This window comes from Haliotis cracherodii, unplaced genomic scaffold (assembly GCF_022045235.1).
Source record: "Haliotis cracherodii isolate W230 unplaced genomic scaffold, xgHalCrac1.p SCAF_7, whole genome shotgun sequence".
Classification (NCBI taxonomy): domain Eukaryota; kingdom Metazoa; phylum Mollusca; class Gastropoda; order Lepetellida; family Haliotidae; genus Haliotis; species Haliotis cracherodii.
In genome coordinates this window covers 54342374-54370301 of record NW_027266330.1, presented here as the reverse complement: position 1 = coordinate 54370301, position 27928 = coordinate 54342374, and the positions used below count along the sequence as shown (strand labels likewise).

General features: G+C 39.3%; 1 protein-coding gene across 4 annotated transcripts; it reads left to right on the top strand.

Annotated features, from left to right (window-relative positions):
• Window positions 1-401: 401 nt before the first annotated feature.
• Window positions 402-25232, top strand: LOC139447425 (RNA binding motif protein, X-linked-like-1). Of its 4 annotated transcripts, none has more exons than XM_071228764.1 (11): window positions 402-476; window positions 2369-2502; window positions 4330-4436; window positions 6114-6421; window positions 10879-11033; window positions 11768-11879; window positions 13343-13471; window positions 19231-19404; window positions 19840-19937; window positions 20785-20826; window positions 24708-25232. In XM_071228764.1, exons 2-11 carry the CDS (start codon window positions 2394-2396, stop codon window positions 24923-24925), a joined length of 1452 nt encoding a protein of 483 aa, XP_071084865.1. In that variant the 5' UTR covers window positions 402-476; window positions 2369-2393; the 3' UTR covers window positions 24926-25232. The 4 variants fall into 4 exon arrangements, with proteins under 4 accessions (XP_071084865.1, XP_071084864.1, XP_071084868.1 ...); XM_071228763.1 differs by having other exon boundaries at window positions 19183-19404; XM_071228767.1 differs by lacking the exon at window positions 13343-13471.
• Window positions 25233-27928: the final 2696 nt, after the last annotated feature.

Below are 27928 nucleotides of genomic sequence, written 5' to 3'. Positions count from 1 at the left end.
AGAGGTATATACGTGTAGCAATTCATAGAGTCTTAAAACATGGTCAGATATGGGAATCATACATTGATTGACTGAAAATTATAATAAGTAGTCTGATAATTCCTTCCATTTTCTGTGGAATCTCTTAATACTACTATTTTTCATTGCGATATTTTTTCTATTTTACATACATCTTTCAATATTTTTATGAAAAGAGGAAAGCATAATGGAGTGACAGTTTACTCTTATTAATTGTTAAATGTCGTTTGTAGGGAGAGGTGTTTAAAAAGTTTTAACCTGTTCACCAATCCCATTCCGTTTGGGGAAATAAATATTGTTCAAGACATTATCTTGTGAACCAAAAGCATACTGGTCTTATAACTAACAAAAACTCCGCGTTCGTAATTGACTTCCACGTATGAGTGATAATTTTTAGGCAACCCAGAAGGTGGCGCTGCAATATTGGAAGAGGAAGCCATGTTTGATTGATTTTTAAGGTACGAAAGCGTAACATTTTGTTCGAGTTTGCGTTTGTTCCGCATACATTTCTTGTGGTAAACATGGATTTTGATAAGGGTCTAACTGTACACGTTAAATGGACAGAATAGCATGCTGGGAGGCAATATCGTTCCTGCTTTATCCTCGACTGGAAATCCGTAAATACAAAGCGCATTTTGTTTGCTGACGTTGTGCTTGTGTTGAATGTTGCAACGTATGTACTGAGAATTGTACCTATTTTCAACTTATTTCATGAGAACATTTATCATGTCCTGTTTTAGGCCATTTGAAAGGGTTACAGTGTTTTTGTTGCAGCATTGTAAGGTCAAAAGTTCATTCGTCGTGAAATTGATGCTGACCAGCTGACCGAGATATGCCTCGCCCGTCATTGCCTAAAATAGGAGCATTTTCGAAAGCGTTGCAATTAGGTTTGGATCTATTGCGGATGGCTTTATAATTTGCAGAATACCAGATAGGTGCGATTATAGAATCTACACTTATCCCCTGGATCCTTGGGTTGCCTGGTGGTTAACGCGTTAGCTCGTCACACCGAGGACCCGGGTTTGATTCCCGACATGGGTACAATGTGTGAAGCCCATTTCTGGTGTCCCCCGCTGTGATATTGATAAAAGCGGCGTTAAATCAAATTCACTCACTCACTTCAATAAGATAGTGGCGAATATATTCTATAAACTAAGAATGAAATACAAATGAGAGGAATTGGTAGGCACTTGTATTATTAATCATAATAATTATTGTTAATTTGCTAACAATGCAGTTTACCAGGCACAGCTTACGCTTGCGTTAGGGGGCACGGGTGGCCCAGTCATCTGAGGCGTCGCGATTCGCTCACTCACTACTCTTGTGCTAATAGGTTCAGGATGCCGACTTCGGTCCTCGCTTCACTGATCTTTTGTGCATATTGGTAGCATAGCTTCTGTATTGGAACAGAATGCATTTACTATGCAAATGAAAAGAAAGACAGATTTGACAGCAGTCATTGGTGGTATACATGCACAGCTGCCATCATGGCCATAGGAAGCTTGGTCAAATGCAGCAGAATTACTTTGGCTGTATCTGTCAAAAGCTGATAACAGTTAACAACCTTTCCGTAAAAAAACTGAGAAATGGTGGCGATAAACAAATAAGTTTCAAGCGTAGTAGTTTCCTTTGGCTAGTTTGACTCAAACTCTAGACTATAAAGTCTAGAATCCATGGCAATTAGTATTCATTTGCATGACAATTTGTTATCTTATTAGTCCTTATAATGTTAACGTATAGCAAAAATCTTCTAGTCCTTATACCTTAACTATTGGGCAGTTTGGTAAGGTCTATATGACTAGAGCCAATTTCTAATGCTGTTAAGTAATTATCTACAAGTACAGTACGCACCATGATTTCAATTACTTTAACTTAGTTTAAATTACAGGATCCTCATATTGCCTGCAAGGACCCTTAAAATTAATTATTGGGGGTCCCCTGGAACCCCACTTTTGTAAGTCAAGGTAAAACCCTGCATGATAACTGGAATACTGTTCAAGGGGGTGTTAAAACAAACCAACTCACTCACTCACTTCAGCACAATCACTGAAATATTGAGTTGGTTGGCTGCTTTTCGGACACCTGGGAAGTTCTGAAAGGGCTATAGAAATACGAAATAGTTACATTTAAACTGACAATTCCCATGCAGAATCTATCAGTCTCTGGCTTTCATTACCCATACTTGATTATTTACATGCAACCATGATATGGCTATAATCTGATAATATACTGCAGGCTGATGTAAGACATCATCCGTTCAGTGGGCCACTCCATGACATATTAGTTTCATTGACACCATGAGTTCCACTAACCCCTGTTTATTTGTGATAGACAATTCTTATTCTTTCAGCTTCATTTCACACAACTACAGCAAGATGATTGAACAAGACAGACCTGGAAAGATATTTGTTGGAGGCCTTACTTCAAATGTTGACAGAGAGACACTTGAAACAGCATTTGCTAAATTTGGCAGAATCACAGAAAGTAAGTGAACTCTTACCATTTGTAAATTGTATCAGTCAGTGACCCACAGATGTTTGAGCAAACTATACCAGAGCTCCCGATAAGCTGCGTAGCTGCGTAAAATACGCATCAGAAATGCAGAAATACACAGTAAAATATAATCCAAGCGTATCAAATACGCAACGAACATTACAGATACGCTACAAAAATAAAACTTGTGCGTATCATCAAAATATTGTGAAGTAACCCTGCGTATTCGATTAGCAAATCAGCAACCTATTTTGAAAAAAAACGGGCATTCCAACAACCTTGCCAAACTCCACGATGACAGTTACATCATGATCATTTGCCATCACACTTTCTTGTGGAAGTATCGTGGTATTTTTGAGTCCTATAAAGCTCTCGAACCCACACGACACCAGTTTGCAGGGACTAGATGAATATTGTTTTTAGATATTTAACTTAAATACCAACATGTGTAAAAACTAGTTGGTAACAGAAATTTGAATACGCAGATAGAATTACTGATACCCAATGATTTTAAAATGCATGGGTAAAATACCCACAACACCAAAAGCTTATCTGGAGCTCTGTATACCGAGTAGTGTTTTGCAATCTTATTAACCTGAGATCAGAGTTCTTGCTGCCACTAAAGAAAGATCTGAGAACATCCCATCACAGGTCATGTCGTTCGACCTGTCATCTGACCAACCAGTGTTGCTTACCAGATCAAGAAAGTGACATTCGAATGTCCCCCAAAATGGTTAACATGGGGTTTTCTAAATGACATTTTCTGGCTGTACAATCTAGCTGCAATGGGATAAACATTTCAATCAGAAGACTTTCCATAGCCATACAATCTTGGTCATCTAGGACTACCTCTGTGGTCTAGTGGATAGAATGTTGCCCGGAAAGTGGAAGGTCGTGGGTTTCGTCCCCGGCATCACACCAAAAGACATTAAAAGATGGTATTTCTTACCATGAGACGACAGAAAGGCTAAACACAGACTGGTCGGCTCGGAGTCCGTATACTGTGTCTGAGTGGGGTATTCATGTTAAGCTGTGGCATGGTATCTTGGTGGGCTAGCACTATAAATTGGCATTGGCCTGGACAAGTACAACAGCCACACACACACAGAGAAATGCATGCACATCGCTATATACATAAGTGCAGCAATCTTGAATGCGATGTTAAATCCCATTTCACTTCACACATCTTGGACATCTATTACTGTATAAGACATTTATTTTGTTCAGATTTCAAATTTTGAATTGCTATTTTTTTAAGGCGTAGTCTTGAATGGAACTCGCCATTTTGAAATTAGAGTCATAAAGCTTCGGAAAGCTGCTTTCCGATTGGCGTATGTCGACTTCTTGGTCATTTCATTTGTTGGTTGTGTTTGTGTTATATGTTTGCAAAGGACATGAAGTGCAGGGGGCGGTCGGGTAGCCTACTGGTTAAAGCATTCGCTAGTCACACCGAAGACCCTGCTTCGATTCCCGACATGGGTACAATGTGTAGAGCCCATTTTTGTGTCCCCCGCTGTGATATTGCTAAAAGTGGCGTAAAACCATACTCACTCACATCATGTGCAGATACTGCACAAGGTTGGGAAAAAACCCAGTCCCATTATAGTAAACTATGTACCATGATGTACAGTAAATCTGCTTTTTGTTCATAAAACGCACTGTTCACTGTTCACTTGTATTATACTCACAAATTCACACCTATATACCTTGTATACCAAATACAGTTTCAATTTTGGCATGATTGCTGCAATATTGGGAAAGATAGATCTGATATAATAAAGAGTTGACGTTAAGCGACTTGTTTCATCCAATTTACAGTTCTCATAATAAGAGACAAAATCACCAACCAGTCACGTGGATATGGATTCATCACATACGAAAATCCCTTGGATGCTGAGGATGCAGTGAAAGGAATGGATGGAGAAGTAAGCTGCAATGATTTATGTAATAGTTGAACAAGGCTCTTGTTGTCAAATGCCACTAGCCTACTGATTCTCCCCTGAGTGGAGTTTATGCACATAGCCTTTGACCATGAGGTCCTTGACATGTCAAAATGATATACCGTATTTGATAAGGGCGCTCTCAAAATTAGAAATAGGGGGCTCATTAGAATATTATTTTGTCGAAAAAAACCCAGTTTATGCTGACAGCCTGAAATGTTTAGGTACGACAGATATATTTTTCCAGAATTTAATTGCCCATAATTAAGGGTGCATATAACACACGAGTGCGTATTATACGCGAATAAATGAGTCTTGTGTACATTGATCAATCGGAAGGGGTGCTAATTGGGATTGTTCACGAGCCAATATAATTGCAGATATCACTGTGGGCGCTCATTAGAGCGGGGCGCTTATTACGTCGAATACGGTACATGTTTTACAGTTGTTAGTGGGTTGTCTGTATTGTGACTGTGCCGTGATAATTTCAGTTTTCACTTAATTTTCTGCTTGGAATGGAGAGGCATGTGGCCAAAATATTCAGATTTCTAGGTTCAGCCCTGCAGTACTAACACAGCCAACCTGTTATTGGTCCATTTATTTTTGGGGGAATCTACTGCAGAAATGTTAAAATTCAATCCTAAATTCCTATCTGGCTAGTCAAACTTTCACCCTCTCTGTGTGTATTTTTTATTTTTTTATTTGGACACTAACCGTGAATCATGTAACTTGGATGAAAAAATATTTAGGTGGGGTGAGGCCGTGTGAATGGTTAACTCAAAGAGTTTTTAGGGGTGAAGAGTTCTAAAATTTCCAGAGCACTGGTGTATTCTCCCTGTGATAGTATTACCCTGGACCTGTGAAGATCCGGGGTAGAATAAGGTCTTCAGCAACCCATGCTTGCCGTAAATGGTGACTATGCTTGCTGTAAGAGGCGACTAACGTGATCGGGTGGTCAGGCTCGCTGACTTGGTTGATGCATGTCATTGTATCCCAATTGCATGGATCGATGCTATGATGTCAATCACTGTATTGTCTGGTCCAGACTCGATTATTTACAGACCATTGTCGTATAGCTGGAATATTGCTGAGTGCAGCGTTAAACAACAAAGTATTACCCTGAAGCTCCCTTCATGGTCAGTGTATGGGCAGCCCTACAATTGTACTATATCGATAGGACGGTAATAATGCAAACAGCACTGACGATGGTATGCATAACAATTGATAGTTTCAATAGTTGCAGTTAGTTATAATTAAACAAATTATGCATCAGAAAACTTAATGGTCAGATTTCAAACCTGCTGTGTGTTGGCGACAAAGAAGGTGAAAACTTCAGATTGGAGTTACTTCCCTTTAGTTTGTGTTGCTTTTGAAAGGAAATTAGCCAACTTTGATGGCAATACTTTATTTTTTTCTATTGCATTGATTAATTTACTTATCAAGTCTTGATATAATACTATTGAAAAACCTTTGCAATGCCATTGCAATAGTTGATAACTGTCGCAGTACTATTGCAATAGTGTGGGGTACTATTACAATACAATTGCAATAGTGAGTGTATCCTCAATAGTCATCCCTAGCACTTGGCAATAACCACCTATGTATTCAAATATATGTGACTCTCATGTCAAATCTGGAAACTAGTTGTTACAGAAGTTGTAGGTTCCCTCATTTCAGACCATTAATGGCAAGGAAATTCACGTTGAACAAGCCGTGAGAGCAGTACACGATGACCGAGGCGGAGGAATGAGGTCCAGTCGTGGGGGTGGCAGGTCAAGGGGTGGTTCCTCCATGCGCAGCAGGGGCAGTCGAGGGGGTCTGTCAAGTAGAAGGGGAGGTTTCAGCACTCGGGATGGTGGCGGCAGTCGAGACAGTTCACGAAGGATGGATTCCATGAGACGAGGATCTCCGCCACCAAGGCGTGGATCTTCAGGAATGAGAGGGCGTGGACGTGGTGGACCTATGATAAGGTATGTTCACTGTACTGCTGATATTGAAATCTTGAAGTATAACATACCCAACACACCTGTGTGTTAGTAAGTTGTTTTTCTGAATAATAACCCCCTCCCTTTTCATTACATTTAGAGCTTTTCTGTACAACTTGTTTTGATAATATTTTGTTAATGTGAAAACTGAATGAATTAGTTGGAAGTTTGGTATAAAAGGAATATGATAAGGCTAAAAAATAAGTATTGGTTCTCAGGCACCGGCCGCATCATCATTAAAAAAATTCTAATACTTAAAACCAATGTGATCCAATATCGCACACAGTTACTTTCACATGCGCACTGCTTTACTGCGCATCTCGTATTATGGTAATGATGGCAATAGGAATTTGTATGCTTGTTAATGTAGGGAGCCCATTTCCCTGTTTGATCGTACACAACTATTTATATGGTTACATACTAGTTTGAACCAGCAAAAAACACCAAAACAACCTGCCCGCATTTTATTTTCAAAAGTCATTGCCTGAGAACCTGTTCTTTTATTTCTATGAGCCTAATCTCTTATTTTTAGAACTTGATTCACAGGAAAAGAAGCAATTTTGTTCACTGCTATTATGATAACTTATTGTTCTCCATCCACCCAAAAAAGCCCAGGGCACTAGTTGGATGCCTCTTTTAAGAGACAGATAGCTTTGACTTTGTTTCGTAGTCTATCCCAGTAAGACAGACTCTACTTGGTATTGTATGCTATGGTGTTTTGAAATGACTTATAGTCTCTAGGTGTTTCTTGAAGTAACTGTGAACACTGAAATATCTCGCATCAACAAGATTTCATTTTACTATGATCATTTCTTCCAAGTCAAGAGGTGAATCGTTACTTCGTTTTCGTTCAAGGATTTGAATTAAGTTTTGTTTGTTTTGAACAGAAAACATATTAATCGACGCACAAGTTTTTCGTAAGTAGTGGGTGGAGTTTTTGTACATGTTAATTGTACACGAAAATAAGACCTTTGTCATCTGAAAATGTTTGTATCCACTGTATAAGAATTGTTTCCCGACCAGTGTTCGAAATAAGTTGCTTCTCTGCCCGTGGCAGGAAGATCTTGTGTCTGCCCAATAGTTTCAAATTTGTGTGGGTCTTCATGGCCTGTGGTAAATTTACCTCTCGATTTATTGGTCAAAATAAGCTGCAGTTTTAATAATGAGGGCGTGAAAAGTTGAGTCAGAGCCTGCAGCTTCTAAAGTCTGTAGGTCCTGATGGCAGCCTGGCAATCTTTTTATTTCAAACACTGTTCCCGACAAGTAAAAATGTTCATGATCATCATCATTTCCCAGATCTTTAGCTTGAAATTCTGCTTATTCTTGTGTGTTAAATGTCACATGCAGTCTTATTTCAAGATCTATCCAGGGGAAAAACTACTAACTGGAATATTATTTTACCTGGGACACAATCAGGCTAAAGCATCTGATCTTTCATTGTATCACTAATATTATGTAGGTATTTTATTAATAAATTTCGGATAAATGTGAGAATGAAAGGGTCATAAGATCATTTGACAGTATTTTGTAAGTTTCACTGAAGCTAAAATGTTCTCAGTCATGTAGGAGACTACCCAAATTGTCTGTTAATTTCTTATTAATAGCTGGTTGATGACAATTTTATGAGCCATTAGACATAGCAGTTCTTAAGAGCTTTGACCTCTCTGCACTGCCGAGACTCATGTTTGCAGTTCCTGTCATTTCCATTGTTGTGGCACCATAGTTCTATTAGATCTACCAAACCATTTGGCATCAATAATAATGCCTCTTCCTTTTTATTGGTCCTATTATCAGTGATGAACAAGTTTCATCTTCAAAGCCATGACATTAGCTATGACTATATGAACCTGAATTGGGAAATGATTAATTCCAGTTTGGGAATTGTACTGACATTTTCTGTAGACTTCGGACAAATTCTGCCTCTGAGCAGGCCTAGAAAGTGAAAATAAGAAACATGTTTGGCCTTGAAAGGTTGTTATCCATTGTTCTGGTATTGTTTGACCTGGGGTACACTGATTACAGCATACACTTTGCACATCTTTGTGAGCTGTAGAGACCTTAGTTAGAATCAAGTTATGTTTCCATTGATTCATGTTGTCATTTTGTGGAAGTTGCCCATTTGCACTTCATGTTGAATATTTGCTGATTGTACATCACTTCAGTCTGATGTATACTTCTCAAAAGAATTTAAAGAACAGTCGATTTGTTCATATGACTTTAGTAGTCTGTTATGATATGACAGATAAACCACAGGCATATGATAAAATTAGGTGTTTAACTTCCTTTGAGTAGTATATTTGCCAGATATATTTTCAAGCCACATTACCATACGCTTTTGGAATTGATATTTCTTTTGCTTATCCAAAATCTGTTTACTTGAGTCCAGTCAAGTCATGAAGTGGGTATTTTTAAACCAATAAGTGAACCTTTTGTAGACACAATTCAACTTAAAATGCTTGTTTCAGATGACTTCTTATTTGCATCTGTCCATGTGATGCCTCAAGTGTGTCACATATCACTCAGGCTCACAAGAGCGATACTTGTCTAAGTGACCCGTGAAGATCCGGGGTAGAACAGGTCTTGAGCAACTCATGCTTGCCGTAAATGGTGACTATGCTTGTCACAAGGCGACAAACGGGATTGGGTGGTCAGGCTCGCTGACTTGGTTACTGCTTGTCATCGTATCCTAATCGCGTGGATCGATGCTCATGATGTCAATCACCGGATTGTCTGGTCCAGACTTGATTATTTACAGACCGCCGTCGACATATAGCTGGAATATTGCTGAATGTGGCGTCAACCAACCAACCAACTAAAGAACCAACCAACTAATTTGCATCTGTCCAAGCATATCACTCAAGCTCACAGCAGTCATACATGTCTAAGTTACAATAAGCAAGCTGTAGCTTTTTTTGTTGATGCAATATTCACTGTAGTGGACTTCATGTATACATGATGCCTGTAATCTGTCAGGAAGTAGATGACAGGTACGCAATCTGAAAAGGTTAAATTGGGTAATTACACATAGTGTTGTTGTACTGTTGGGATTTTAAAGCTTTCCATGTGTAGTTGTACTCAGAATTTATGGGGTCATGGTGCTTTATTGTGCTTATTTTACACAGATACGCAGCCAATCTCATTAGAATCTGATCTTTGCACTTGCTACAGCTACACAGGCAGCTGAAGACACCAAAATACAGGGCACGTCACAGCGACCTTATATCCAACCAATTAGATGTGAGGGTTAACAAAGGGCATACCATACAACAGTTAACGGATGTACGACTGATTCCTTATGCTAGCCATAGTCCATCTTTCGCTTCAATGTGATGCATTTGAAACAGGGTAGACTCTCCATAGTCCATGGGGAGTACTGCTACACAATCTCGGCCATCTGTAGACATTGCAGAATTTTCTTTTGTTCAGTTTTCAAATTTTGAATTGAGAACTAATCAACTGTGTTAAAATATTTTTCAAAGCATAGTCTAGAATGGAAGTCGCCATATTGAAACAAGTGTCACAAAGCTTCAAATGGTTGCGTTCTGATTGCTTAATGTTGGCTTCCTGTTGGTCAGTTCCTTATGATTTCTTTGGTCAGGATCCATGTCATGTACATGTTGGACAACCCACCCACCCACCATGCCCACCCACCATGCCCACTGTGGAAGGAAAGCTGTGTTAACGTGTCAACTTTTAGTGTTCGGAATTATCATCATGAGCATACTCATTGGGTTTTTTTAAGCTTTTTGCACTGATTGATCAGTCACCAGTTGTGATCGGTGTAAAAGTGTTAGTGTATTTTCCAGCAGAACATATAAATTTTTCAGCATGTGAAATGTGCAAAATCTTGTTCATGACATGAAAAGAACTTTTTTTGTATGGTATTGATGTGTACTTATTCATAACCAAGTTGATATGAAAAGTTCATTGCACCAGACAAAACCAGGTTGTTGTGTACATAGTCAGACACAAATTTGAATTATTTGAACAAGCACTTGGTGAATATTAGGTTGCATTTTTGAATAATAGATTGCACTGGTGCAAGTTTTGTGTAGTTTAATCAAGCCCTCTCAGATGATATTGCTTTGCACAAGTTGATGAAGGATGAAGTACCAGTGTTGCAATCTTTGTATTCATGTTGTACAGTGTACTGTATTGGTACTTGGTAGCCCAGTTATTTTTGATAGTAGATATTGCGCTTGTGGTATGCAAATGTTGGACAAGGGAGTCTTTGTTAATCACAACTGAGTGCCTGGCTTATGTTTGTATTGCCACAATCAATTCTTTATGTATTATTGAGTTTCAAAGCCCTTGGTTAAGTTACTTTGTCAATCAGTCATGTTAATACTACATCTTTTGCCCAGTGGCAATCATGGACACTGTTTTGCAGTGTTTTTCCTTGTGTGGTCAGTGTGATGGAGAATGTTGTATTTGTATTTCAGGGGTCGCAGCAGCAGTTTTGGACGGAGAGAAATGACTCCCCCTAGGAAGTCCATGATGCTTCACTCCTCCCCACCCCGTTATTCTGATGGTCCGTCCAGACGGGGCCCGTCCTACAATGATTCCCCACCACCAAGAAGAATGTCCTCTGATTATGGTAAGCTTTTTAATGTAGGGTACATTTAAATTTTCCCCAAATAATCCTACACTAAGCACTGGATCCAAGCCCCTGGCAGGGATATATCTAGGACTCCAAACTAGATAAAATTTATAAATTTGATCCTAGGAAGGTAAACAGTGTAAATTCACGTTTGCTTGACCAGGCTATTGACTCAATGTTGTGTTTAGTTTTCACAAAAAACAATACTGCTCATGATTTTCATTTTTATGTTGTTGAATCAGTTTTCGTATATCTGTGTCTTTTCCCACCCAGAAAATGATTCGATCCATTTCTAGGCAGTAAACCATAGATCTGAACAGCCAGTGGAATCTGCCATGACTTTCACAATATGTTGTGCAAGTGGCTGTATGGTACTCTGATGAAACAAAGTGAGATTGATATCAGATCAAGGAAGTAAACAATACACAGCTGTCAGCTGGATTGTCCCTGAGTTTACACTTTTATATTTATAATCAGTACTTGTTACTAATATTTTGTCAAAATTGCCCCCAAATCTTCAAATATTTAAAGATGTCCGCGGGCAGCTGAAACTGTTTTTTTGTCGAAGCAAGTCAGGAAATCATTTTCCACACCTCTGCCCTTATCTATTGATAAATTGTACCATTGAAGTTTGTGGTTCTTCCATTCAACAGTTCTAGCATGTGGTCTCAGTATTTAAATGTTGAAAGATTGGTTTTATAAATACTAGCATCAACTTTTATGTTTTGTAGATCGCAGAGATAGCAGATTTACAAGCAGTGGTATCTCTGATCGTCTTCCTCCACGTAGCCGAGATATATATCAGTCTTCCCCTCCACGAGACTCAGGCCGGCTCATGGACAGGTACTTGCCTCCACACGCACACTCACACACACACACGGACACACGCACCTTCCAATATGTATACTGTAATCATATCATATGGTTGATGAAACATATGGATGCTGTACCTATTTGCACCTGATTGCTTTCAACTGGCTTCACCATAATGTTGCCATGATTTGTTTGTAGTTATTGTCTGATGACATCCTCCTGTCTTTTGTGTCTTCCCGCTGCCAGTATGTCGTGCTTTGTTTACAAGTAATAATATCTCATACACAGGGTCCATTCCACAAGGTGATCTTAGCGCTAAGATGATCATTACTCCCATATTATTACACTAACTTACAACAACCGTAGTGCTAAGATCGCTTTGAGGAACCGCCCAAGCCTCATGCATCAAAGCGCTCTCAGCAATGTGGTGTTCGTAACATCCATACCTTGAAATAACCTTACAATACTCTTAGCGCCAAGGTCGGTTTGTGGAACTTGAGATTCTCAGAAAAATGTCATGAAAAGCTTGAGAGTTGTCTCCCTTGGATCATGACTCAAGTTGGAGAAATATCATGAAATATTTGTTTGATATATATATTTTCTGGTTTGAAGACTTTAATGGGAATTTAATATAAAATTGTTCTCATTTAAACTGTAAAGTCAAAACCATTCCAATCCAAGGGTTGTATTACTTCAATTATTAATCAGTTCCAAATAATAATGCATGTAGTGCTGTTTTTGCATGAGTTTTGTTTGTTCACTGCCTGCTACATTTCATTCATTGCTTCGGGCACTTTGCAAGGATTGTGTTGAAAGTTTGCACAAATATTCCATGTGCTGTTAAATTTGATGAATAGATTGAATTGAAATTGTTTAATAGTGAGCATTTGGGTCTTTCATTCTGTGTGCAACTTAAGTCACAACTGCGAATTCGATATTAGTCAATTTCTTTCAGTCTTCCAGTAAGCTTAACTTAAGGAAATTCATGTAAGACAGGGATTTATTGAGACCTGCTCAGAGGCCAATATTTGGCCACAAGTCTTAAAACAATCTCATTAAAATCAGGTCTTAGTTTTCGCTACCGCTAAACAAAGATCTGAGGACATGGACCTGTAATGACCTGTAATGGGATGTCCTCAGATCTTTGTTTAGCAGTAGCGAAAACTAAGACCTGATTTTAATGAGATTGGAATTAAAAATTTCCCTATTCCTCGGAATGTATGAAAATAAGAACATTATGAAATCCAACTTGACCAATATTGGGAATAACGTTTTTCCAAATTGGACGGACAAGGGCACTAATTTTGAAGGCATAGATAAATCCCTGAAAGAAGTGTTGAAGAAAAGTTGAAGAAAAATAACTAAGGGCAATATGGTTGGGGCTCTTTTATCTTGTGCCTGGAAATTGAATTCTCCTAACATGGAAAATAAGTGCAAACTTTTAAGATGATTGGCCACTCCCAGCATGATGTGGATGTGCTTTTTCATTGCAGTCGTATGTCATCAGGTCGGGGTAGCCGAGATTATCAGAGTTCGCGAGATTACCCCCCACAGAGGGACTACAATTCACGCAATTTCACTCCCGACAGAGAACCAATCAGATCACGGCTGCCTCCGCAAAGGTGGGTTTCCATGGTGACACCATGGGCCATGGGTTCATTGTATTGTGTGAGAATATGGATCTTGCAGTTCACAAATCAGTGCAGTATTTGACGTATGTTCTTTCGAGTTTGATGAATGTTTAATTCCACATTTTCAGACAATGATCAATGAATATTGAGGAAGTTATAGCCTCCAGTAGAGGCAAGCCATTGTGATACTGTTGAATCAAGGTGACGTTAACAATACAACCTCGGAAGTGTTGTGTAATACTTGGCCAGTTGTCTCCCTTGGACCATGCTTGTAGTTGAAAATTATTTGCGTCCATCACTTACAAGTGATTAGTAGCTGAAGCAGGTAAAAGTAGCCGGTATAAATGTTGTGACTGGTGTTGTTTGTGACTTGCTGACATCTGGTTGATGTTGATTGTTGCTGTTTAGATACTAGACATTTAGGTTTGTTATTCTGCAATTAACAAAAAAACAGGATATTTGGATTATATTTAATATTTAGCATGTGAAATTTTGCTCTTTGTGCCCATTGCTGACAGTGTTTGAATTTCCTTATACAAATTTTACGTAATGCCACAGTGTCTTAAGGGCACACTTTAAAAGATTCCATTTTGATTATATTAAGCCAGTGATAAATGTTGCACGTTCACAAGTAAACTGGACAAAGACGTGGCAAATGATGGATGGTTAATGAACTGAAATTCAAGTTACCCTTTCCTTTTTCATTGAAAAGTATTTAGGTTAGCACACCTACCGTATTCGACATAATAAGCACCCAGGGGACTCTCAAATTTAGAAATAAGGGGCTCTTATTAGAATATCATTTTGTTGAAAAGAAACAGAGTTGAAAGATAAATTTCATGGTTTATGCTGACAGCCTGAAATGTTTATATATGACAGATATATTTTTTCAGAATTTAATTGCCCATAATTAAGGCTGCATATAACACGCTAGTATGTATTATATGCGAATAAATAAGTCTTGTGTACATTGATCAATTCGAATGGGTCCTAATTGGGATTGTTCATTAGCCAATATATTAGCAAATATCGCCGTAGGCTCTTAATAGAGCGGGGCGATGATTACATCGAATACGGAAAATCCTAACGGGCACTCCTAAACACCCACACAGGCGACTTGTGGCACACTCGAAACAAAATCCATTTCGCTCCTGGCTTGGATCATGGACCCAAGATCCTATTTATTCTAATGTGTAATTAAACCATGTTAATTGGCCTACTATTAAGATGTTATGAATATTATGAAAACAAATATGAATCAAGTTGTGAAATCAAATCTGCTAAAACATCCTTATAACTGCTAGTGATTTAGAAACTGATATTGTAACCCTTAACCTTTCAAGGCAGTATTTTATGGGCATTTGCTTCTGGTAGTTTGACATTTTTTATGGAAATAATTGATTGTAATTGTATTGATATGGGAGTTCCCCCTGTTGGGATTCGGGGTTGAAATAGGTTCCACAGGAACCTTTGCTGTTTGTATTGGTGGTCAGAATTTGGGACTTGGTTGATATTGTGTCTTCATACCCTGATGACTTCGATCGTTCAGAATATCAGTCATTTGATTATTGTGTCGAGGGTTGGTTATTTCAAGCCTCCATTATAAAGCTGGGATATCGCAGATTGCAGTGTCAAACATCATACAAAACAAAATGTGTTGTTATTTATGGATTATACTAAACATTCACAGCACTCACATGTAAAACTTGGATCAGAAAAGATTGTCATGATCACCTCTGGTGGTGTTCTAAAGCATGAGGTCTTCAGCAAACCATGCTTGCCGTAAAAGGCGCCTACACTTGTAGGAGGTGACTTACGGGATTGGGTGAAAAGGCGACTTGGTGACTTGGTTGATGCATGTCATTGTATCCCAATGGATCGATGCTCATGATGTCTATCACTGGATTGTCTGGTCCAGCCTCGGTTATTTACAGACCATTGTTAGCATATGGCTGAGTGTGGCGTTAAACAAACAAGCAACCAAACTAAAGCATGAACTGCATCTTGATATAATGTGAATCATTCACTTCCCATCATCTCCCACACTCCACATAGTCTCGCACGCTCAACATCGTCTCCCACTCATCATCCTTGCCTTGACTTACATTCAATGTGCTAGAATAATTTAGATGGATGTCCTAAATGTGAGAGTATGTGAGAGTCCTCCCATTGCTCTGTAATGCAAAGAGATGCTTTTTCGCCATGATGTCTGTCACTAGTGATGACCTTCAAAAGGCTACATGTTTGTTGTGGTATTATGAGATGTGGAAAACAGATACTGGAGTCGAGATCAGTGTATAAGGAACATGCCCCAGAGGATCAACCAGGAAAACCGGAACATCCAGGCTTCGTATCATACACTGCAACATTTGTGTTAATGCTAGTCTATCTGAGTTTTATACAACCAGCAATATAATTATGTTCATGCTAGTCTACCCGTGAAGATACGGGGTAGAATAGGTCTGCAGCGACCCATGCTTGCCGTATAAGGTTACAATGCTTGTCGTAAGAGGCGACTAATGGGATCGGGTGGTCAGGCTTACTGACTTGGTTGATGCATGTCATCGATCCCATTTGCTTGGATTGATGCTCCATGATATCAATCACTGCATTGCCTGGTCCAGATTCGATTATTTACAGACTGCCGTCATATAGCTTGAATATTGCTGAGTGCGTCGTAAAACAACCTACCAATCATGCTGGTCTATTGGAGAGTCATACAACCAAGCAACATGTTCATGCTAGTGTATTGGCGTTTCATACACCCAGCAACATGTTCATGCTTGTGTATTGGAGTTTCATACACCCAGCAACATGTTCATGCTAGCGTATTGGAGTTTCATACACCCAGCAACATGTTCATGCTAGCGTATTGGCGTTTCATACACCCAGCAACATGTTCATGCTTGTGTATTGGAGTTTCATACACCCAGCAACATGTTCATGCTGGTGTATTGGAGTTTCCTACACCCAGCAACATGTTCATGCTGGTGTATTGGAGTTTCATACACCCAGCAACATGTTCATGCTAGTGTATTGGAGTTTCATACACCCAGCAACATGTTCATGCTTGTGTATTGGAGTTTCATACACCCAGCAACATGTTCATGCTTGTGTATTGGAGTTTCATACACCCAGCAACATGTTCATGCTAGTGTATTGGAGTTTCATACACCCAGCAACATGTTCATGCTTGTGTATTGGAGTTTCATACATAACTGTAGTAGTTTCATACATAACTGTAGTATGTGGAAAATCCTAACAAATGGGATCCCATGAAGATCCAGGTTAGAATTTGTCTGCAGCAGCCTGTGCTTGTCAAGAGGCGAGTAAAGTGATCAGGTTGTCAAACTTGTTGACTTGATTGCATGTCATTGTATCCCAATTGTGTAGATTGATGCTCATGTCAATCACTGAATTGTCTGGTCCAGACACAATTATTTACTGCCTGAATATTGTGCAGTGTTAAACAACAAACAAGCATCTACAGCAAGTCTTGAGTTTACTACCTCAACTTGTAATCTGTGCATGATGCTGTATGAAAGTTGAATCAGATGACAGTAATATTGCCAGCTCTTACATGCAAGAACATTGATCCACTTTCTTATACTCTTTACTGTAAGCCTGTATGTTCAAATATAAGCCAATTCTATATATGGATATCATCATGAAACAGAAATATTTAAATTTGGAATTTCTTGCGCTCACCTTTTGTGATCAGACTATAATCCAAAGGCATTACAGGCGCATGGGTGGTAAAGGAACCGCAATTCCCTGTGCAGAGTTGCGTCCCTTTGGCACACCAGGAACCAATGACTGCGTTTGTATCCTGTGCTCAGGGGTTTCAGCAAAGTGGTAAATGTCTCAGTTGCATCCACTTTAAGCTGATATGCTGAAATTTAACTGGAACACTGTTAAAAATGGCTTTAACCAAACTCACTGGCCCCAAAGGCATAACATGGTTGTCTACGCATGTAACATTCTTTAAGATGTTTCAAATGTTTGGAAACTTCACCCAAGAAACCTCCGAGGTCACAGGTATGACTGACAAGACAGACGGGGCTTGTTCACATACGGGGCGGTCGGGAAGCCTAGTTGTTAAAGCGTTCGCTCGTCACGCCGAAGACCCGGGTTCGATTCCCGACATGGGTACTATGTGTGAAGCTTTGATATTGCTGGAATATTGCTAAAAGCGGCGTAAAACCATACTCACTCACTTGTTCATATACCCAGTAGGGCTAGGGATTATTGAATAACTCACCATATTGCGCTCTTCAATATAGCGCACGGTAAAGTATGGCTCCCAAAATTTACTATTATGAACTCAAGTTTTCCAATGACACGATGTTTTCCCCCATTATCAGCACAACAACACAAAACCAGAAATACCAGTCAACAAATCCGAACTGAAGTACGCAATTTCATCCTATTATTATAATATCTGGTTATAAACATATTGTTCATTGTTTATCTGGACTAATGTTTCTGGTATATTTTATTAATTATATTCAAAATTTCATTCAATAATAATAATAATAATAATGTTTACAATAATTTTTCGGCGAAATCGTATGCGCAGTGATCGGTAGATTGCAGAGCTCACCGTTATTTACGGCAACAACGGTCAGATTACCTCTACTGAAGTCTTGAAACGAACTTTAGTTGCATGAGAAAGGATACACATATCATACATGCCGTACCTGAATCGATAAAAGTCATATTTGAGGCAGTTGGACCATTAAATGTCAAAATAACATTTTCGCAATCGAAATACATGTAGCACGGGAAGTCCCTACGTTGACTGGTCAAATTGTTCCATACGTAACAAAATATCCTGCATACTACTTGTACCAAAGTGCTACGCTTATGATTCTTATAGTTCTACGTATATATATGTAGGGGAAGCTCCAACTAAAATAACACGATATTGGAATATATTATTCTTGATAAAATAATAATTAAAAATACAATTTCTTCCGACCATTGCATCAAAATCCTTTGAAGTTGTATCATTGGGTACTTTTTAACTGCGTCACTGGTAGATTGGGAGGATTGCTATTTCCAGCTTAGTTTACGAGACAATACACACAGTAATCTTAATCTCTGCATATAAAACAATGCCTTGGAGAGCAGGAAATACATTTTAAATGGTAAATCATGTCTAGTGATGTTTTATATCAGATTTAATACCTTTATTGACCAAGTTTGTTATACCTGTTTATTCACCTGAATTCGCTAAAGGGATACGATGTGCTTTTTGAAAGCACATATTAATACTCGATAAATCTTTTTTACATTATGAATCGTAAACACTTCTGTTCTAATCTTTTTTAAATTCTGAAATGTACAACATAGATCGTGTTAGGTAGGCAGAGCTAGTATACTGTTTAGTTGGTCATCTACCACCTACGACTCGACCTTCGTTCAACCGCTAATCATCTATGAATCTCATAAATTATTTGGACCCCTAGTAGCGAGGGATCACTGTAGCAATACCTTGTTTGAGCCGAAAATAGAGGTAGGTTTTTACAGGCTTAAAAAGATATGTATCTCTCGTTTCAGACTGAACTAGTCATAACAATAAGCAACGTGTTGTGTGTGCTTTTCAAGCCTATGGTCTTTCACATGCTCTGTTTGTCTCCCTGATGGTATATAGACGGGATGTTGATTAAGCATAGACTTTCCCACCCTGACTGTTTCAGAGATTCGTATTCCATGAGTAGTCGAGATGACCGCCGTGATACTTTCAGCCGCAGCAGTGGTGGCCGGGATTACTTGTCTCCACGCGGCGGTGGCGATTACATCAGTTCCAGGGACACAGGGCGTGATTACAGCTCATCACGAGACTATGGCTCATCTAGTCGGGAGTACCAGTCCAGCAGAGACCTACCCAGCAGGGATTACAGTTCTCGATTCGACAGCCAGTAAGTTTATCTCAATTATCGTGATGTTTTACCGCCTGTAAGGAGTCTGAATGGTGATCTGGAGTCCTAGTGCCCATGCTTGTCTTGCTGAGGGTATGCAGGATACACATTTTAATCAGGTTGCTGACAGGGATTTATTTAGAAGGGAATAGAGGCCCATATTTTGCCCTAAGTCACTAAACATTTTCAAATTGCAATCAAACATTTCCAACTTCAGACAATTATTTTATGATTAAAAAAACTCAGCAAATCCCTTTCCATAATCAAATGAAATCTCTGGTAAAAGCAGATTCCAAGCATGTGTTTATGAATCATCATCATCTGATTGTGTTTGTCATATTTAGTTTATTCATGGCTAATATGGTGGTTTTGTAAGGTATCAAGTTCTGTCTCTATCTATCAAGAGCTCTGTCAAGATCCATTGTTTTGTTTCAGTGACCTAGGCGGCAGTAGCAGCCGTTACTCGTCCCGGGACCTTGACAGACCAACACAGAGTAGAGGCCCACCACTCCGTGGCTACGATAGCCTGGATGGTTAGTTTTCAGCCTATACTCCATTACATACGTGATACAGTTGGAAGAAAATGGTTATGTGGTTGTGATGTCTTAATTAATAGATATCAAGTTTAACATTAAAGTCAAATTAAGGATAACTAATGATGAGTACTCTTCTGTGCCAGAGAGGGCATAGATAGCCCAGTCGGCTAAGGAGCTGCAATTCGCTGTTGAGATTTCATTCTCTCTCCCCCCCTTCAAGAATGTGTTTCAGGCATTTTTATATGAAGGCACAGTTGGCCCATTTGGCTTAAAGCTCCGGAGTTCACAATTCGAACCTATGAGTCCCAGTTCTCCCTGATTGTTATTTCTAGGTTTTTCAGTTTGTGCTCGTGGGTTTCACCAAAGTGGTAAACGTCCGAGGCCTTCAGCTCGGACTTCCAACCCATCAGGCCGACACACCATGATATAACTAGAAATACTGTTCCAAGTGAAAAATTAAACCCAACACACTCATTCATTGAGGCATTTCTGGGGGCACTGGTGGCCCAGTCGTCTAAGGCTCCGCGATTCGCTGTACAGAGTTGCATCCCTTGGGCACGCCAGAAACCTATGATTGTGGGTTCAAATCCCGGTGCGCCCTGATTATGTTTCAAGGTTTGTCAGTACCATATCTGTGCTCGTGGGTTTCACCGAAGTGGTAAACGTCTGAGACCTGCATCACTTGGGGCGTTGCTCCCAAATTAAGCTGACACGACGTGATATAACAGGAATAATGTTAAAATCGGTGTTAAACCCAACTCACTCACTCAGTCATTGAGGCATTTCTCCAGATGGCTCTGTAATGTTTTCTGTACTGTGACACAATGTGTTCTGTTCGTTCCAGACTTGCCGCCAAGTAGGAGCAGCTATAGCAGCCCGGCAGGAGGTGAGTTGGTCTTTTCTATCACCTAGAGAGTGGGGGTGTCGGTGTCACGCATGACGCACTTGTCAGTGTCATGGGATGTGGAGTCACTTCTCCATCTCATGGGGCAGGTGACATTGTGTATGGTTCTTTTCTCATTCATGTTGGCATTAACCTGAATTTTAAACAATACCCACAAGATTCTCTTCAACACACATTAGAAGTATAAGTTTTGTGAAGAGGAATACACAACAGATATGGGTATGAGATTTGTGAAGAGAAATACGCTACTAACAGATGGAGATATGATATTTGTGAAGAGGAATACTCGCCAATATGTGAAGAGGAGTACTCGCCAATACGTGAAGAGGAGTTCGCGCCAATATGTGAAGAGGAATACTCGCCAATATGCGAAGAGGAATACTCGCCAATATGTGAAGAGGAGTACTCGCCAATACGTGAAGAGGAGTTCTCGCCAATATGCAAAGAGGAATAATCGCTAATATGTGAAGAGGAATCCTCGCCAATATGCGAAGAGGAATACTCGCTAGTATTTGAAGAGATATCCTCGCCAATATGCGAAGAGGAATACTCGCCAATATGTGAAGAGGAGTACTCACCAATATGTGAAGAGGAGTACTCGCCAATATGCGAAGAGGAATACTAGCCAATATGCGAAGAGGAATACTAGCCAATATGTGAAGAGGAATACTTGCTAATATCTGAAGAGGAATACTTGCTAATATCTGAAGAGCACAACAGATATGGAAATATGATATTTGTGAAGAGAATACACTACAATATGTGAAGAGGAATACACAACAGATGTTGAAATAGAAGATTTGTGAAGAGGAATACATTTTAGACATGTTAAAAAGATATTTGCATCCTTAGATTTCTGGAACATAAGCGTACAGAGGAATACACATCAAACATAGAAATGGAAAGAGGAATTCTCTCTAGACATGTAAGAAATTTGCATCCTTGACACAGAAGGAAACGTATCAGATGCTGTTGACAGTAATCTTATATCATGAAGCTGGATCACCATCACACATCTGCTCCCTCACATTCACAGTCAGAGGAACACAATGAAATGCCTGGCAAACAGGCCTCAAATGGAACAAGTATCTTCGCAAAGAAATATTTCTCCAAGAATTTCTTCAGCAAGAATGGTTTAGATTCTGATTATCTCCCCTTGACCACACACATAAGCAGCATCAAGACACACCATAACTACATTTTGTCCCAAGAAAATCTGAGGATTTAAGGCTTCAATCAAACAGCACTGCCATTCAGGGTTTGTGGATATTGTTAGTCATATTATTACAAACCAGACACACTTACCTGTAATTTGTCGCAAATACTGGTTTGGTTGAGAGGACATTAGAGAACACCACTGGGGATACTATAGATTGATAGGCAGGTTCAATACCAACTTCCACCTGTGCCAACCAGTAGATTCCACCAATTCCTCCAGCTGCTCTTCACTCACCAGCCTAACAAGCATGCCATCTTCATTCAAGGACATATCATTAATTGTTCATCTGAGTTGTCAGACAAAGCCTTGGAAAAAACAAGTCTCTACCACACACCTCTTCTAGGAAATCAACGAGGGTCATTGCAACTACAATTGTCTGAATACTTATTAGACGCTAGTCAACGATCATCATTGGAGAACGAAGACAGATGTTTTTATGTGATTGCAAACCATGCCACTTGAACCCTTCTGTGAAGTCATCTTTCTGGCAAAACTGTCAACTCTAATGGTTTTACCTGTCGACCACCCTGACCATACCTGTCAACCGCTCCAATGAAAGTACTCCAATGAGAGTACCCTTCAACAACACTGATGCGGAGACTGAAACTGTTTGTACTTCATACAATCAGGTGGTGTAAAATCTCCTTAAAATCACTTAAATTCATCACTACATAAGTATAACTGAAGAAACTAATCAGAAGAGATCCTTGAAGTGGAGAAATACTAGTTGTGCATTTTTAAGAACGCAAAGCCTTAGGGATAGCGATACCCTTCACAGGAAAAATTCCAAACCGAATTGAACCAGCTTTCAAGGACCTATTTTCACAAATAACAGCACTGACACCAGGTGTTCGTGACGTAGTGACCATATTATGATCTGGTAGTATTTATCATGTAGGTACTCAAGAAATGTACAAACTTCTATCTATCAAGGAAATTGTTCTATCTGGAGAAACTTTGATTTGGAAAGTTGTTTTCAAGACCAGCAAGTGGACTGACATGACCCAATGACACGACCCATTGACACTACATGAACTCATGAGGCATCAGTAGATGGAACCACAGATCAAGCTCCGCACTCATTAAGGAAACAGTTGAAAGGAAATATCTGTTGGAAGTGCAACTGCAGAATACACTACCTAATCACTTCACTCACATCATATCACTTTCAAACATAGCATGCTTGGTGATTGTTCACATTTGCTGTTTACAATTCACATTGTCATATCGAAAAAAATGAAGTGGGGAACGCTTTTCGCTGTACATACTTGAAGGGTAAAACTACCCACAATAATGCATGAATTATCTCCCCGCCACTAAGTTCAGCATTCCAGCATTCAACACCTCAAAGCTAAAGGGATATGGTAGCTCAGCAGCAAGTGCATTTACTTTCCATATTGCCTTGTGAGAACCCGGTTGACAATGAAGTTGTTGACATGCCAGAAACTACAGCAACATAAAGATAACTCCCTCAAGCCTATTGCACCTCATGCCTTTTGGCAATTAAAGACAGACATTTGCCTTGTTTTTGTCAAGTGGACCAGAAATGATCAGTAACTGTGATATGGTCAGTTTGAATTGTTTTACATATGCTCTGAAGTACACATGAAAAACATTGCGTCGTTAAAAGGAAGTATGACAACAACTGTTTGAAAATGAAGAGGATTTTAGAATGCATCATCTTTGATGAATTGTACGAAATAATCTACCAGATGATACGTTTGTGAATTCAGAGAGATGCCATGTAAGATTGCATGATCCATTAAAATATATATCACTGATTGTTCCCTGAAAGTATGGAGCTTATTGAAATGTGAGTGAAGGGGAAGTGAGATATTACATATTACCATGCAGACTTAATGGGGAACAAGGCTCAGGTCAATTGGCAACCTCAGCATGAATGATTCAAATTGTCCAACCCTTTCCTGCTGGCTCACATTTTATTATGTAATTTTACATCAAGCTAGTAGATAAACATATCCTTAATTGTCCAGAGATGTTAAGTTTCACCGAGTGGAGTCATGAAATTGGTTCAGGACCCTTTAGAGATATCAACCAACAAAGATTAATTTTTCCACTTTTTGAATAGTTTTAAGGTTTAACAGATTCAGCAGTATCATATGGAATTGTTAAATAAACAAGGTATTGCATTTCTCAGTGACATCCCTCATGGTTCAGAATATTTTCCAATGTTTGAAATGGGAAATCCTTGCAACAATCTACATAGCTTCAAATCAGGATTCTTCTTTCTTGAAAAGGTGCTTGGGTGCTAATATTGAAAATATGGAACTCATTGATGAATATTATGGAAACAAACATGATTTCGTGCCTCAATAAACAGCATAATGGTTTAGTGGGTATCCTATATGGATCAAGAACCCAAGTATCTGTCCAATACAAATCTGAGCAAGCGCTTGAAATTCTCATCCTCAGAATTACTGGAAAATGTGAACATTCAGTTACACCTTACAATGTTTAAAGAAAACATTTGTTCATAAGATGGTTTGTGTCAACAGTGCTGGTTCACAAACTTCAGTGGAATTCAATACAACAGTTGGTAAGTGAATGACATGTCAACAATGTGAACAAAAACGTGGGTTGCTCCTAAAATATTCTCAAAATGTACTTTGTACCAATCCACTAGGTTCTCGAGGACCACCATCTAGGTCAGGACCATCATTCAGCTCCCGTGGAGGTGGTGGCAGTAGTGATCGCAGAGACAGTCGAGGAGGGGGAGGTGCAGTTTTGGGAAGCCGACGTCCAGGGCCTACCCTGTCACGTGGGGCCCCCCCACCGAAACGATCCCGCGTTGACGGACCCCCAATGAAGCACGGAGGAGCACCATCATCATTCAGGCGCTAAACATTGTACTTGTCTGATGTACTTTCAGATTAGAATGACTTCCTCCACGAAATAGCAGTGACTATTTTATGTTGTCAAATTTCATCCCCTCACCATACCAGCCATCCTGACAATATTGCTCGTTTTATCTCAACAAATGTTTCAATGTGTAACTCAAAACATGACTGGAATCAATTTCTTTTAATGTTATTAGTTTTATGCTACAAATCATGGACATTTGATGGTATCTTACATTTCAAAGGCCAAGTGCGTTTATGTGTATTCTTGCTTATATGTCAAATAGGAAATAAACACCGTTTCATGTCAACGTACCTGTATGTCCACATTGCGCTGGAGAAGAGGAGAACGAAGCTAAGAATTCACAAACATGCTCTACTCTTGCATAGTTATCAAAGTTTCCCCACAAAATTGACACGAAGTGAGTCTGTGAAACCATGCATTGCACAACGACATTGAGGGAAAGGAAACTTTGCATGGAAGTTGTACAGCTTAGGTCAATTCTCAGTATGGATAGCAACTGAGCATATGCTCTCCTGACATCTAGAACAAGAACTAGCATGCCTGAAATAATTCCTTTCACAGAATTGATAACATGCAAGAGTAAGCAGTTTTGAAAATTCTTAGAAATGATCCCACTGATATGGACAAGAGATCAGAATGCAACGATGGATCATCAACACCTTCTTGAAACGACCATTGAAGACTAATGGCATATTATTTGGTACAGGTTCTTCAACTGTGCATCTGTGTTTATGAAGAATTGTAACAAATGCACTGCCATAGATATTTGCCCAGCAACTCCAAACCAAAAACTGTTGAGCAGATTGAAACTTCAGATATATTACTGCATACACAACCACTCTTACCTCTGTATTGAATATAAAATATTTACTTTTCAAATTTGAATGTGTTCAATAATTCAAAACTAAGGTAAAATCTGTATTATATGATGATGAGAAGATCCAGGCAGATGCTGTGTGTGTATACCACACTTGGTGTAGAAAGAAGGGTATCAACCACATGAAGCTCATGGTGAGTTGGGAATCGCAATGGAAATGTTACTGCAAGGCATCTCTGGGAATGGTGCTTTACACATCTTATGACAAAATGAATGAACTGGATCTGAACTGTCTGAAACACATCTTAAGTTCTATACTTTGACGTCCTTGTCTATGACAACACTTTTGTCTCACGATACACAGTGAACCCTCTTCCAACCTTTTCCAAAATGCATTGGAAAGATAATATACAACATATTTCACTTGCAAATCATACTTAGGATAATGTGACCTGGTGTTGACCTGATCATCTCCTGCCCTTGCCTTAGCACCCCTAGTCTGTGTGGAGTTCCAAAACTGTTGGTCATAGAAAATAGCCTGATAATTTGGAAAACCACTGTATGCTTTATAATAGACACCAAAATTCAATTACCTACCAGCATAGAAATGACTGTAATGTAACATTTCTCCAGCTGTATCACCTGACATGTCTTGGAATTTCTATGAATAATATCAACCTGGCTTGAAATATCCCCGCTTCAGTACCTTTTCCGTTTATGTTCTCCGGTCACTGAGGAATAGGACAATTCAGTATGTGGTATTTCAGTTGAATACTTGGCAAATATATAACTTAAAACATCATCAACCAGAAGATCACCAAAGCAAGAATGTGATGTGTGCCTTTTAAGACAAAAGTTACGTCAATGCCAAAGAGATATTCATGCTTCCGTGTATGTATCTGCTCACATGAAGTATGCCAAAACATCTCTTTGACGACCAACAACACCCAGCTGTGAAGACTATCCAAATTAAACCTTGATGAAATATGCATTCAAGAGATATGACATGATCTCCTACCATGCAGGAATCATTATGAAAATGCATGGTGGTTCAGTTCTCAGATCTCAAGAAAAGCATCATGAGAGGCAAGACCACACCTGTTTTTTGAACGAAACAGCAACTGCACACATGTAATATCAAAAGGTGGTGCTCCTGAAACTGAATACATGAACTTGATCAGTATCACCTGGTACTGGTGATTTAGTAACCGGAAGCATCTATGTACATGATCCATTTAGTTCTTGAATATATGACTAGACATGAACTAGTAACGATCAATAATTAATAACAACCATAAAATCTATGAGCAAGCAATGGATTTGGACCTGTTACTGCTTCCAAAATGTCTGGTTAATACCTTAAGGTCAGTCAACACATTTCCTTTATATCTATATATTAACGACTGTTTTGCTTAACCTGGAAGATACGTCTTATGTGTGGCCCACTGAAGTCTTGGAAAGAGCACAGGGATGTCAGTTCAAAGAACCAATCAAGCTTCAGTGCCCTGGATATGGAAAACAATCTGCTACAGTGAGCAATGGCATCGTCTTTCTTTATGTACACATTAACATTTCTATTTATGCTAGCTGGCTTCATAGTATTTAGCATAGAACACCACGCAGTACCCTTGAAATCAGAACCTAAACGGAATCATGTGTTAAAGAAAACAGTGCCATCTGCATGCGCAACCTGGAGAGGTTGAGGAGAACTGACAATGATTCCAGAGGCTGCAAACTTCACCAAAGTGGCAGGCTTTGGTGACTAATCATCCTGCAAGTTCAGGATGTCAATACACATGCACAAAGATAATTGATGTTTTATAGATGAATAATACATTCTTGTTTGATCTAGAGTCAGGAAACTGTGAAAAATGCAATGTTCTGAAACGTGAAAGTTCACAATATTAGTAGAGACGAGGCTTAGTCCTCTGGCAGCTGGTGACATTTTTTCATGTTACAAACACCCATATGTGCAGATGCCTTCCTCTACATTGTCTGCAAATAACCAAGAGAAGCCTCCAAAGGTTTTCAGTAAAAGATGGGACATAAAGGAGGGATGGATGTACTGAACGGATGTTCAGTGCAAGGTGAAGAAGAATGACATCTAACTACCTTAATCATTAAGTAGCACATGAAAAAGTAAGCGACATGAAGGCATTGGAAGA